The sequence below is a fragment of the Abrus precatorius genome, unplaced genomic scaffold (assembly GCF_003935025.1).
Source record: "Abrus precatorius isolate BTA unplaced genomic scaffold, Abrus_2018 Scaffold7, whole genome shotgun sequence".
NCBI lineage: Eukaryota > Viridiplantae > Streptophyta > Magnoliopsida > Fabales > Fabaceae > Abrus > Abrus precatorius.
In genome coordinates this window covers 20811371-20823503 of record NW_020874417.1, presented here as the reverse complement: position 1 = coordinate 20823503, position 12133 = coordinate 20811371, and the positions used below count along the sequence as shown (strand labels likewise).

The 12133-nt window shown below is 34.0% G+C and overlaps 2 protein-coding genes across 3 annotated transcripts; one reads left to right on the top strand and one right to left on the bottom strand.

Moving 5' to 3' along the window:
• Positions 1–2737: 2737 nt before the first annotated feature.
• Positions 2738–7613, top strand: LOC113872001 (bromodomain adjacent to zinc finger domain protein 1A). 2 transcript variants are annotated; one of them, XM_027509146.1, is made up of 5 exons: positions 2738–3594; positions 4260–4613; positions 4692–5798; positions 5879–6761; positions 7151–7613. In XM_027509146.1, the coding sequence occupies exons 2-5, from the start codon at positions 4260–4262 to the stop codon at positions 7405–7407; spliced, it is 2601 nt and encodes an 866-aa protein (XP_027364947.1). In that variant the 5' UTR covers positions 2738–3594; the 3' UTR covers positions 7408–7613. The 2 variants fall into 2 exon arrangements, 1 of the variants encoding a protein (XP_027364947.1); XR_003505819.1 differs by having other exon boundaries at positions 4260–5798; positions 5879–6996; positions 7151–7523.
• A 751-nt stretch (positions 7614–8364) lies between these two features.
• LOC113872589 (protein DEHYDRATION-INDUCED 19 homolog 3-like) lies at positions 8365–11094 on the bottom strand. Its single transcript, XM_027510259.1, has 5 exons — positions 10876–11094; positions 10098–10240; positions 9752–9829; positions 9266–9519; positions 8365–8701 (listed from the first exon to the last, which is right to left on the bottom strand). The coding sequence occupies exons 1-5, from the start codon at positions 10952–10954 to the stop codon at positions 8593–8595; spliced, it is 663 nt and encodes a 220-aa protein (XP_027366060.1). The 5' UTR covers positions 10955–11094; the 3' UTR covers positions 8365–8592.
• Positions 11095–12133: the final 1039 nt, after the last annotated feature.

Genomic DNA, 12133 nt, shown 5'->3' with positions numbered 1-12133 from the left:
TTGGCAACTAGCTCAACCAAAAATCAAGGTGCTATTTTATCCCACTGGAGCATCAAGCCCATTTCCAAGATTCACCCTAATTTGAACAAAAGAGATTATAATACACTTTATGTAAAACACGCAACGAACCAAATGAAGGGCCATGCAATGATGTCAAATACAATGGCCTATACTAGCAACTTGCACCATTTGTGAAATGTTAATCAAATAATTGATAATTTTGACTTTAAAAAATCAATTATGCATTTGGTTTATATATTTTATATAATTTTTAATTTGTAAATGAAAAAAACTTACACTTTTATTTTATATTTGCATAAAAAGTCTTTTACAAATTTATCTTTATTATTTATTAATAGAACAATGTTAAAACCAAAATTAAGTTTATTAATGGACAAGGGTTATGCAAGTTGGAGTTATATTAAAAATCTTAAATTTTAAATACATATAAGAACTAAATAGTAAATAATATAAATAATATAATTTTAAATAAATTATTTATAATAATATATATTTTTTATAATTTATCATGTGTTTTCTTTTTATTGGTATAAATTTTTTAGGTAGAGTATCCATAAAAAAAATTTCAGAATATCGCAGCAACACCATTTGACTATCGCATTTTCTATTCTTAAAATCGTTTTGTTATTACAATTTTATTGATCCGAAAGTACCAGCATCCTTTCTAAAGGTTTATTTCATGAAGGCAAAAAGCATGCAACGAAAATAAATTTTGAACACCTTCCAAATTCCCTCGTGCATGTCAATTCCATAAGCATCATTGAACTCACTAATAATTTAATTAGACAACTCAACATTCACCTAACAAACACTAAGAACAACAAAGAGACCACTTAATCTGCATTTTAGTTGAAAAGAAAGGAGAAACAGATTATAGTTCCATTCTAAAGCTAAAGCCTTTATTATTTATAAAATGGATTGGCGAGGGAGACGGAGGCATTGTGCAGTGTGCAAGTTATCAACGTTGGATTCACCTCGTATTTTGGAGATAAAATTTGAAAGTGAGAAAACCCACTTGGATTATATATAGGATAGCTTCCTAGATTAATTTCACATATGAATTTCATCACGCTTAAAAAATTTGTACATTCATCAGAGGTAAGGGAAGATGAGGTTAAGATTTTAATTTTAGTGGTCAAAATCAAAGAGAGCACCTTTTTGTATAGACCATGAGTATCATTGGACCTTAGTAATGCTATTTGAGTCGGGTTCAACTATTATGAACAATAAGTGTCACTTTTAGAGCTAGTTGATCCATGTGTTTTTGTGGTAGAAGAGAGCATTTAAAATGGTTTATAAAAATTTATTTGAATTTGTTATATATAAATTCTTAAATATGTGTTTGTGTTTGATTGGTTATAATATTTTAATATTTTTTAATTAATAAATTATTGAAGTTTAATTTATCAAATACTTATTTAAGTATTTTAATAAGTCAAATTTAAAACTTATAACTTTCATGATAGTATTTTGTAAATAATATATATATATATATATATATAATTTTATTTTTTAAGTTATATTTTAAACAAATGATTATAACATTTTAATTTTTCATAAAAAATTAATTTTAAATACTTGACTCCATTCAACTAATTTATATTTTTAATAATTAGTAACAGAAGTTTGATCATTAGAGGTATTTATAGTTTAATTTATAATTGTTTTAAACATAAAACTACATCATATAATCATAAATATTAAGTACAATGCAGTTTAAAGAGTAATTCAATTTAATTTTTTTGGCGGTTTAAATAAAATATTTTCATTGAGTTTTTTAGTTTTTAAAAATTACATGTAAAATAAATAATTTTGAACAAAATGAAAAGCAAAATGATATCAAAGAGATGGAAAATTTAGAAGACAAAAAATGACTAACCGACATTTATATCAATTAAACTTCCTCGCTTCTGTATAATAATATCACCGGATCACGAACATTGAATGCATGCAGAATAATAATCCGTGTTGTTGTTTGAAATTCGTACTTCTAGGGTAACGCATGGTCACATAACTTTGGGGAGAAGGAAATTGTAAAGAGAGATTTTGATAATCCTTTTCGTTTGGAATAGTGGAGAGAGAGAGATAAAAGGAGAAGAAAAAGAACGTATCATTGAATGTAAGTGTAATACTTTTTTTAAGCTAATACTCAACCAAATTTAAATTCTTATAACCATAATTTTATGACAAGGGAGGAAAATAGGGCTATGTGATTTTAGCTATCATAAATAGTAAAGGCCACGTTCGAGGTACTATCTCTCTAAGCTATAAGAATAGGTGCGGGTCATGATTTTGATGAACCAAGTTCAGAAACAGCATAATTTTAAAGGAAAAGCAGAGAATCCACATAATGGCAGTGAAATTAATTTTCATGGCTTAACTTATTGGATGGTTATAAAAATAGAAAAAAGAGTAGCGCCAAAACGCTAGGTTAGCTTGCGGAAGCCGATTCATAGAGCGGTGGGCGGTGTAATAATGTTACCATTGTTGTTAACGAAACGGCCCTTTCGTTCTTTCGCACCCTTTCTCTCTCCATTTCTCTGCCCTACACGTGTCCGTCATCTTCAAACCCACTGCGTTTCTCCTTCCTTCAACTGAAACGGTGCCGTTCTCCACCAACCACGCTTACGTGTACGGTCATGAGTTGTGCATAGGAGTTTTCGTTTTCAATTCAATCTATTTTCCAAAGTCCAGTGCAGTTCAACTGCTCTCCACAGCGGGGCATTATCGTCAACTTCCAAAAGATACTTTAATGCCAAATGGTTTACATGCAATTTTTTTAATATTTTCCTATTTTATTAATTAGAAAAACTTCACACTCTTTGGACTCAAACTCGACTAACGAATATTAACACTAATGAATCGAAGCGAAACACTTGACGGTTACATACTGTTTCTATCATCAGTTTATTTATTTTTCCAACTATTGTTCACAGAGGTTGAACATTAAATCTAAGTAGTTTCAATGAAAATGTAAATTTAAATCTTGATTTATTCTTTTATATACATTTTTTATTAACACTTATTTTGCTTTACTCGCTATATAATTTCATTCTATTAATATTAAATTTTGAGTAAATCGTGTATTTGTAAAGGGGGAAAAGAAGTACGAGTCTAGTGTTTTTAGAATATTGATTACAAAATTTTAAAAATAAAATTAGATTTATGATAATTTTAATACTTTTTAATTTTTTAAATTAATTAACATTTTTCAATAAATATAGTGATGACGTAAAATGAAGTTACAGTTTCAACTTTTGTAGAGTTAGGATGGTATAATGCTACTATAATCTACCCAAATAAGTGTTAGGATGGTATTTTCGTAATTTGAAGCGTAACCTCCCCCAGGTCGCAGAGATGCGGACGCCATTTGAACGTTCTTAGAAATGAAAAAAAAAAAGAAGAAGCTGTATATCAATGCAAAAATAAAATAAAATATTTATACAGTAAAATAAGAAAAAAAGAGAAAAGCAAAGAAACAAAACAAAGCAAAAACCTGCGTTGCGGAAAGAAACATAATCTGGAATTCGGAAAGCAAAATAATCGTTGGTTGCTTTGTTCCTCCTCTCGCAGGTAACTCAATCCTTATCCTCTCCGTCGTTTTGTTGATTTGTCCCTAGTTTTTCTCTTTAGAAGATTCCCACTTCAACTCACGTTTCAATTTCAATAAATAATATCTAATTCATAACAGCCTATTTATCCTTATTATTGCTCTGCCTTTGATTCATATGATCTTCTTTGCCCTTTATCTCTCCTTTTTACTTTTCTGTGTTGAAGGTTCTTTCTCTGCCAGCTGAAAAATTCATGGTAAACGATGCCTAATTTCATGTTATGCTATGATTCATCGATACTGTTCTGCTTAGTTGGCCTAGGCACGCTTAGTTTGTGAGCAAACAAATTATGGGATCTCTGTAGTTAATTTCGTCGTTATGTTTTTGGCAAATTGGTTAGTCAGATCTGTGTTAGGGGTAATTTGTGAATGCTGCTACTTCCTTACTAGGTAGCAATAATTTTAATGCGCCATTTAAGTTCAGTTAATAAAGGGAAAACTGGGGTTGAAGAATCGTGTGTGTAATTTATATTAATGTATATGATATGATATAATATTACCTAGTGAGATAGGGCTTGGTTGTTGTTGTTATATATGGTATGATATGATATGATTTTGTTGTCTGCACAGGCTTTCATTTAGTAGTCCTTGACTTGAATGGGTTTCTAATATATTTTTGTGTGAGCAGATGGTAAGGGGAGGAAAGGTTAGTGGCAAACGCAATTTCAGAAAAAGCGTTCAGTCAAAGGAGGGTGGTTCTGATGATTCGGATGAGGACTATGTAGTTTCGGATGAGGGTAGAGAAGCATCTGACTATTATTGCTCCTCGTTAGATGGATGTACTTCAGAGGAGAGTATTGATAGTTTTATGGAGGAGGAGGAGGAGGAAGAAGAAGAATTTAAAGGATTGAGGAATGTCAATAGATCAAAGGCAAAAAAATCCAGTTCTGGTCGGCGGAAAAATGCAAGTAAAAAATCACGAAAGAGAGGAAAGATTACACATGCAGAGGAGGAGGAGGAGGAGGATGAGGAAATTCAAGAAGTGGGGAACTTCAATAGGTCAAAGGCCAAAAATGGTGTTTATGGTAAGCAAAAAAGTGCAGGTAAAGCCTCAATAGAGAGGGGAAGGATAACACGTGCAGAACAACTAGAAGAAGAGGAGGAAGAGGAGTGGGAGGAGAAAGAGGAGGAGGAAGTGTGGGAGGAGAAGGAGGAGGAGTGGGAGCAGAAAGAGGAGGAGGAGGGGAAGGAGAAAGAGGAGGTGGAGTGGAAGGAGAGGAAGGAGAAAGAGGCGGTGGAGAAGGAGGAAGAAGAGAAGGTGGAGAGGGATGGAGATGAGGAAGAGGAGGAACAAGAAGAGGATGGAGATGGAGATGAAGAGGATGAGGATTTTGACTATGATGATGAGGATGATGAATTTACGCCAGAGGAAGAAGATTTTTCTGATGAGGAAGAAGAAATTAGAGGGGAGAAAAGGAAAAATAATGGCATGAGAGTGGACAAGAAGGTTTTGCAGAAAAGGACCTCTTCAGTTTCTACCAGAGGTCGAAAAAGGCGGAGTTCTAGAGCATCAAAGAAGCCCTTGAGAAACAAATTAAGAAAGAATGGGAAGTTAAAGAAGAAAGAAAGATGTGACGACGGAGGTGATTTTATAGATAATGGCCCAGCCATTAGGACAACTAGTTGGAAAAAACGAGGCCGGAAGAGGAGAAGGGTGCTTCTTTCAGATTCAGATTATGCATCTACTGGATCATCTGATTTTGAGTATACTATATCTGAAGAAGAGAGAGAACAGGTGAGAGAAGCCAAGGAATTGTGCGGAGTTGTGAGAAATAACTTGAGGAGTTCATCCCATCTAATAAACAATGAAGAGGTTGGTGTCCATGAAGATCTACATCAGCAACGGAAGCCTCCTGGTCGGAAGGGTAAGGAAAAAATAGAAGAACCTCAGGGAAAAAAGGGTAAGGAAAAGGTGGAGGATTTAAAAGGTGAGGTGGGAAAGCAGGTGTGTGGAATTTGTCTGTCGGAGGAAGATAAAAGAAGAGTAAGGGGAGTTCTAAACTGTTGCACTCACTACTTTTGTTTTGCTTGCATTATGGAGTGGGCAAAGGTGGAATCTCGCTGCCCTTTGTGTAAGCAGAGATTCAAAACAATCAGCAAGCCTGCACGATCAACAACAGGGATTGATTTAAGAGAAGTTATGATACAAGTCCCCGAACGTGACCAGGTATTTGAATTCTTCCTCGTAGCTTTTGCACTTTCTTCTATTTATTGCTCCTAGTGAATACGTTTTGATTTCATATGCAGGTTTATCAGCCCACTGAAGAAGAACTCAGGAGCTATATTGATCCATACGAGTATGTTATTTGTTCAGAGTGTCATCAAGGTGGAGATGATGGCCTCATGCTTCTCTGTGATATCTGTGATTCCCCTGCACACACATATTGTGTTGGTTTGGGACGGGAAGTTCCTGAAGGTAATTGGTATTGTGAAGGTTGTAGGCCAGTTGCTTTGGGATCTTCAAGCTCCCAAATTCAAGAAGGTGTGGCTGATTCAAGGGTGACAATCCAGAGCCTTCCTGTTAGATCACCTCCTGTTCTACATGTACGAGAAAGTATAGACCTAAACTTGATTTCTTCACCCCGCACAGTTTTTAATCAAGGATTAGGGCCTCTTTCATCTTCTAGATTTCCTGGCAGAAGTGTTGAAGGAGTTTCTCCTGTGTCTGGAGGGGCACCAACTTTATCAGGGAGACGCTGGATACACCGACAAATTCAACAGCTACTTTCAATGGATAGGATGACTTCTACAGCTGGAAGAAGTAATAGTATTTCAGCTACCACTTCAACTAGTAACTTCCATAGCTCTCAAATTGATCAAAGTAGGGAAACAGCCACTCAGCATACCAGGACACAGGATGTGGGAACATCATACCACACATTTTTTGATGAAAGATTATGCAACAATAACTCTCCATTAATGCAGAATGGAACATTATGGCCTGAACTTACAGGGACCCCCCCTGTACCTGATTGTGAACAAGTCCATCAGTTCAGTAGATCAAACATTGTCACTGATGGTAGTTTATCCCCTGTTGTCAGAGAAGAGACGAACTTTCACATTGCTAAGGAGCAGTTGCAGTCAATGGTTAAAAGCCACCTGAAGAGCATGTCTCAAAATATTGATTTAGGTAAGTATTGCATTTCTTCTATCAGTTACATATAATTTTTTTTTCTACCATTTTTTCCCGTTTATCATATGGGGAGGGAGGGCTTTTAGCCACAATCGGGACTCAAACACATAAAGTGGGGTCTTCCCCCACCATTAGAGACATGGTACATGACTATCTATCAAACCACAAGGCCGGGATCATTACAAAAAATCAGGACAGGCTTTCCTATGATGTGAAGAGAACCTTCATAGAGGTACCTGTGCGTTAATCCCTTTTTAATCAAGCATTGGAATAATTTTCCATCATGATTTCTAATAACAGGGAAATTTGCATCATCGTTTCATCAAAGTGTTTTTCTTGCTCATCTCACTGAATTCATCAAAATGCCTTTTATTTCATTGATTCAGGCCACAATACATTCAAGGATGTTACAAGGAGTTCTATGCACACAATTCTAGCAGCTTGTGGTCTGGAGCACAAGAAGAGCGAAGTTTGCACTGTGCCAACCCCGTCTGTTTGTCCACACATTGAACTAATGGCTGGTGGGCAAACTAGTCTGATTAAAGGTTGCTGTTCATCTTGCTTTGATTCTTTTGTAGGAGATGTGGTGAAGAGGATTTTGGACACAAGAATTTCGTCACAGTGGTTACGATTAGGTCTTTAGGCATGAAATTATTGCAATGTGTTCAATGGCCCACCTTTTTTCCGTTAGGAGTTCAGAAAGACAAGAATATTTCATTTACTTGTTCATATATAATATGATTCACCATCTCTGAACTGAAAGACTACTTCCAAAGTTTAATTCATTTAATTGGGCGGTCATGCAGAAAGCTGGTCAAGAATGTGAAAGATTTAATATGAAAATCATTTACGCATGTTTGGTTTTATTAGAATTTAGTTACCTCATTGGAACTAAGAGTGACATCTAACATCTTTATTATAAAAGTTGATAGGACAAGCATAAAATAAAATGTCGGATGATCAAAATAACCTAAAGAAAAGTTGGAATAAATTGAAATGTAAATTAAAGTTAACAGGCTATAAAATAATAAACGTACCTATATTTTTAATTTTAAATCTTGTTAAAATGTATTTATAATTGATCTATTTTTCATAAATTTTCTATTTATTTAAATAAGGAAGCATTTAAATGAGAATCTTGACTATCGAAATGGAAGGCATACGAGGAAACCGCCTCGTAGAATGGACGATAAGATCGGAGAAAAAAACTCTGAAAAATAATTTACCATGCGCCTGATAATTTCAAATTAGTTTTATCGCAAAAAGAATGTAATGGTACATCTGGTTGGAGATTGGATTTATATTCTAACGGTTAGCTCTTTGTTGGTAATAATTTTCAACTTATGGCATTATCATAATTTCCTCTCAAATTCATACTCCGAAACGTACAAGCTGTGCCAGTTATAATTTTCAGAATGATATTTTATAATATTTGATTCTTATTGTTTATTTTTGTTGTTATTTTTAAGAAAGCACATGTTTTGGCTCATTTGCCCGCCGTAAAAGGGAAGATGAGGGACCCTGTGGTTTCCTTTAACTTCCCAGAATCACCCAAAAAAAAATAAAAAAGAGTTCCAAGCATGATACCAATATCAGTAGTAGGAAAGGATCTATTTCATTTAAGCTTTTATGATTTGGGATTAAAGGATATGATAAAACTCTTGAACTAAAACCATCAGTTCAGATACAACATAAATTACATTCATTTTCTACTCCTTATTCCACTCTGATCAAATACATAGACAATTTCACTAGGCAAACCATACGTTGCAGGTATCGCATCTGTGAATTAGCCCGCTACTGAAGCATCCATCTCGATGATTTTCCTTCATAAATTGTGATCAAGAATGGTGGACAGCAACAGACCTTGAACAAACTCGCATCTCTTTGCCTTCTCCTCCTTATCCTTAACTGACAAGGTTGACGTCTCCACATTTCTGAACAGAAAATATTTGACATGTTAGAAACTAGGAGATACTAGTAAGATAATCAAACCCGATATATAATTTGCATCATATTATGCCCTTAGCAAGAAACAAAACATTGTTTGCAACATAGCACTAGTAGCTTGGTTGGAGAGGCGAAAGGATACAGAAACAATAATGAGAAAATAATCTGAAAAAAAAAAAAAACCAGATTTAGGGAAAGCATATAGAATGTTCAGTTGAATAGCCTTTAAAGCTGGAAATAAATTCACCAATCGACCATGCCAGCATCACATGGTTGGTACTAACGGTGAGAGAGGAATAGGAGGAAGAATATCATCTAAAGTAATACAATCTTATCTGAAAATTTTACAATACTAGAGCCATACCAAATAATTTCTAAACAGTTAATATAACTATAAACTATCTATGGTATTATTGCATGAAAAACATAAATGGGAACAGTATTGCACCAACCCATACAGAAATACTTGCAGTCTTGCACAATATAGAGAAGAATTTCATTAAGTGGAAGTGGCAAATTTTTAAGGGAATTAAAAACTGAAACAGAAATACCTTGTTGATGCAGTGTCATCTGAGCATTTCTTAGATGATCTTGTCTCTGTCTGTAAGTGAGGCTGGGAATTGGTATGTTCATTAGCTAAGGGCAATATAAATGATGTCAGCGGATCAGGTGCTGCATTAGATGAGGACACTATACATGAAGATCCGCCAAATAGGGATGGGAAATTTCCTTCTCGGAGCTCCCTCCTCAGTAAAGACAGTGTTGAGTAAGAGCCCCCTTTGCGTGATTTCCTTTTCCGCTGCATGTATTCACTAGTTAAGGAATTCAATCAAGGGTTGGGTTTAAATATAATTATTTTTGTTGTTTTTTTATTTTATTTTTATTAGCCTTGAAATAATTAACACCTTTTGGCAACATGTCCCATAATGGCTGCCTTATTAAATACCCAATAAATCCAAAATTAGGTGAAAAGTTTCATGCTAATAACAATTTAAAAATTGGCACAAGCAAATTTTACTATTAGAAAAAAAGGATATCTTAAATATACTCCCATGTTGTAGGGTTATGTGTGCTACCATATCAACCCCCACCCTCAATGCACAAACTGGACATACCTGCAAACAGAAATGCTGTAATTAGAAAAACAATCGATATCCCTATTTACAGAAAAAGAAATGTATCATTTTTTTCCAATTTAAACATCATAATATCATTCTCAGTATACAATTGGACTCCGCCCATATGAAATAGAGGAGGAAAGATATGTAGGAACAAAAAAAAAATTTAAGGTTATGCACTATTTGAGCATCTATCATACAGAAAATACTGGAAATCTTATAAGTTGCTTGGAAGAATGGTATAAGAAAATGAAAGTAGTCATACCCCATTTCTTGCCTCCATTGGATGCTCTTCATCAATGTGGCAGCATAATCCAACAATATCAAAATACTCAGAACAAAACGGACATAGAAACTCCTCCCTTATATCGTCGTCCCCATCATTTTCATCAAAACCCATGAACATATCTACATTCACACAATCAACATTAAATACTTGAAAATAAACAAACACCAGAACCATAAAAATCCCAAGGAGAAAGGGGGGCAAAAGCTTCTCGTCAGCAAATCTATACAACATAAAATTGCAAGATAAATCTTATTCCCTGGTAAAGCTGAACAAGATCTTTACATCACAAACCCCAATTATCATTGCCATTTCCATTAACCCGTGTAACAGAAAATGAAGCACCGAATAGCAGTTCCAGCAGCGCTTTTAAGAGATTATTACTATTATTATCATCATAATTACGCTTCGGATTTCATAAAATTCGCAATTCTCTACCAAGTAGCAATAATCGAAACACAAAATAACCTTGAAAAAAAAATAATCATCAGCAGAACAACTTTCAGGGGACTACCAATTGACATGGAGGAGGAGAATCAATCATGTACGTAACGTAGGTTTCATTTTTATTTTTTATGTTTCAATTCTTCGTAAATACATCATTAAAATATGTAAAATCCAAACGAACCCCCACCACCTCATAAGCGATAACAAATTTCTGTTGGGAGGGTCTGAATAGGAGAAGGAAAAGGAGAAAAGAGGGAAAAGATGAATTTAATCGAGGGAACGTAAAGGGAAGAGGTGGAGAAGGTTTAACCTGATCGAGATTGAAGAGCGGATTGGTAGCGCCTAGAGGCAGAAGAGAGACGAGCACTCCATGAAGAATCGGCGTCCATGAGGTGTGTTCTCTAAGGTTCGATTCGATCTCGATTAGGGTTTTGCGAAGGATGAGAAAGTGAAGCAGTGAGATGAGAAGGAACAACGATGCCGCTAAGGTGAGGAGAAGGAGCAAAAGCAAATTCTACTGTTATTTCCTCGATTCATTTATATATCCCTGCTTTTTTATTATATTTGCCTTTTTCATTTCTCTTTTTTTTAATTTCCCGTTTCCTCCACTCGCCACGTCAGCGTTAAGAAAGGTCCAAAGTTCAGACTTCAAAGTCCAGCAATGCCACTAAACTTGTGTACAATTTTAGAAGCAATAAAACTTGTGTACCATTCAAGCTTTCTTTTTTCTCTGTATCGTGTAATAAAAGCCCCCTTTTTTTCCCTGTTAACTTTGATCTTTAAATGAATAAATATTTTTTAAATATTTTTTTGGTTGTTTAAAAAAATATTTTATTTTATAATATGCTATATTAATGTTTTGTATTTAAATTTCAACATTGAGGCATTATTAATTTGTTTTGCTAATGCTATACTTTTTTTTATTAACTGTCAGTTATGTTTTTAAACTCATTAAAATATAGTCACAAGAAAGTTTTATTTTGATGTTAGATATTTTTATAAATAAAAAAATTGCTTTTCAAACGATAATATTGATAATATATTTTTCACAAAATGTATTTGTGATAGATATTTTTATCTACCTTTTTTATTACAATATAGTAACAAAATTTTAAAGTGTTTTTTAAATTAAAAATAAATGAAAAAAATATTTAACGAAGAGTGGCTAATTGGTTACAAAGAACTATTTTCAGAAATGCTGAATTGTTTTTAGGTTCAAAGTACTATTTTTAATTGGGTGCAAGTATTTTGTTTTTTTAATAACAAGTTATAACTAAAGAAATAAAACATGTTTTTAATGTATTGACAATTTGACATAACTTCTCTCTTACCTTTCATTCTGTTATTCATTTTGTTGATTCTTGAACAGTCAAGACCAACAGCAGGTTAATCGGGAAAACCAAAGATTGAATATCTAATAGTCCGAAAACGGCATGCATCAAAAACCGGAGTTAAGTTGTTAACTTCAACTGACATTAGCTCGCAAGCGTATTATGTGTTTATTTAGAGAACATTTAAAAAAAAATAAAAAATAAAAAATTTGATGGCACGTGCTGTCCGTTTGATGG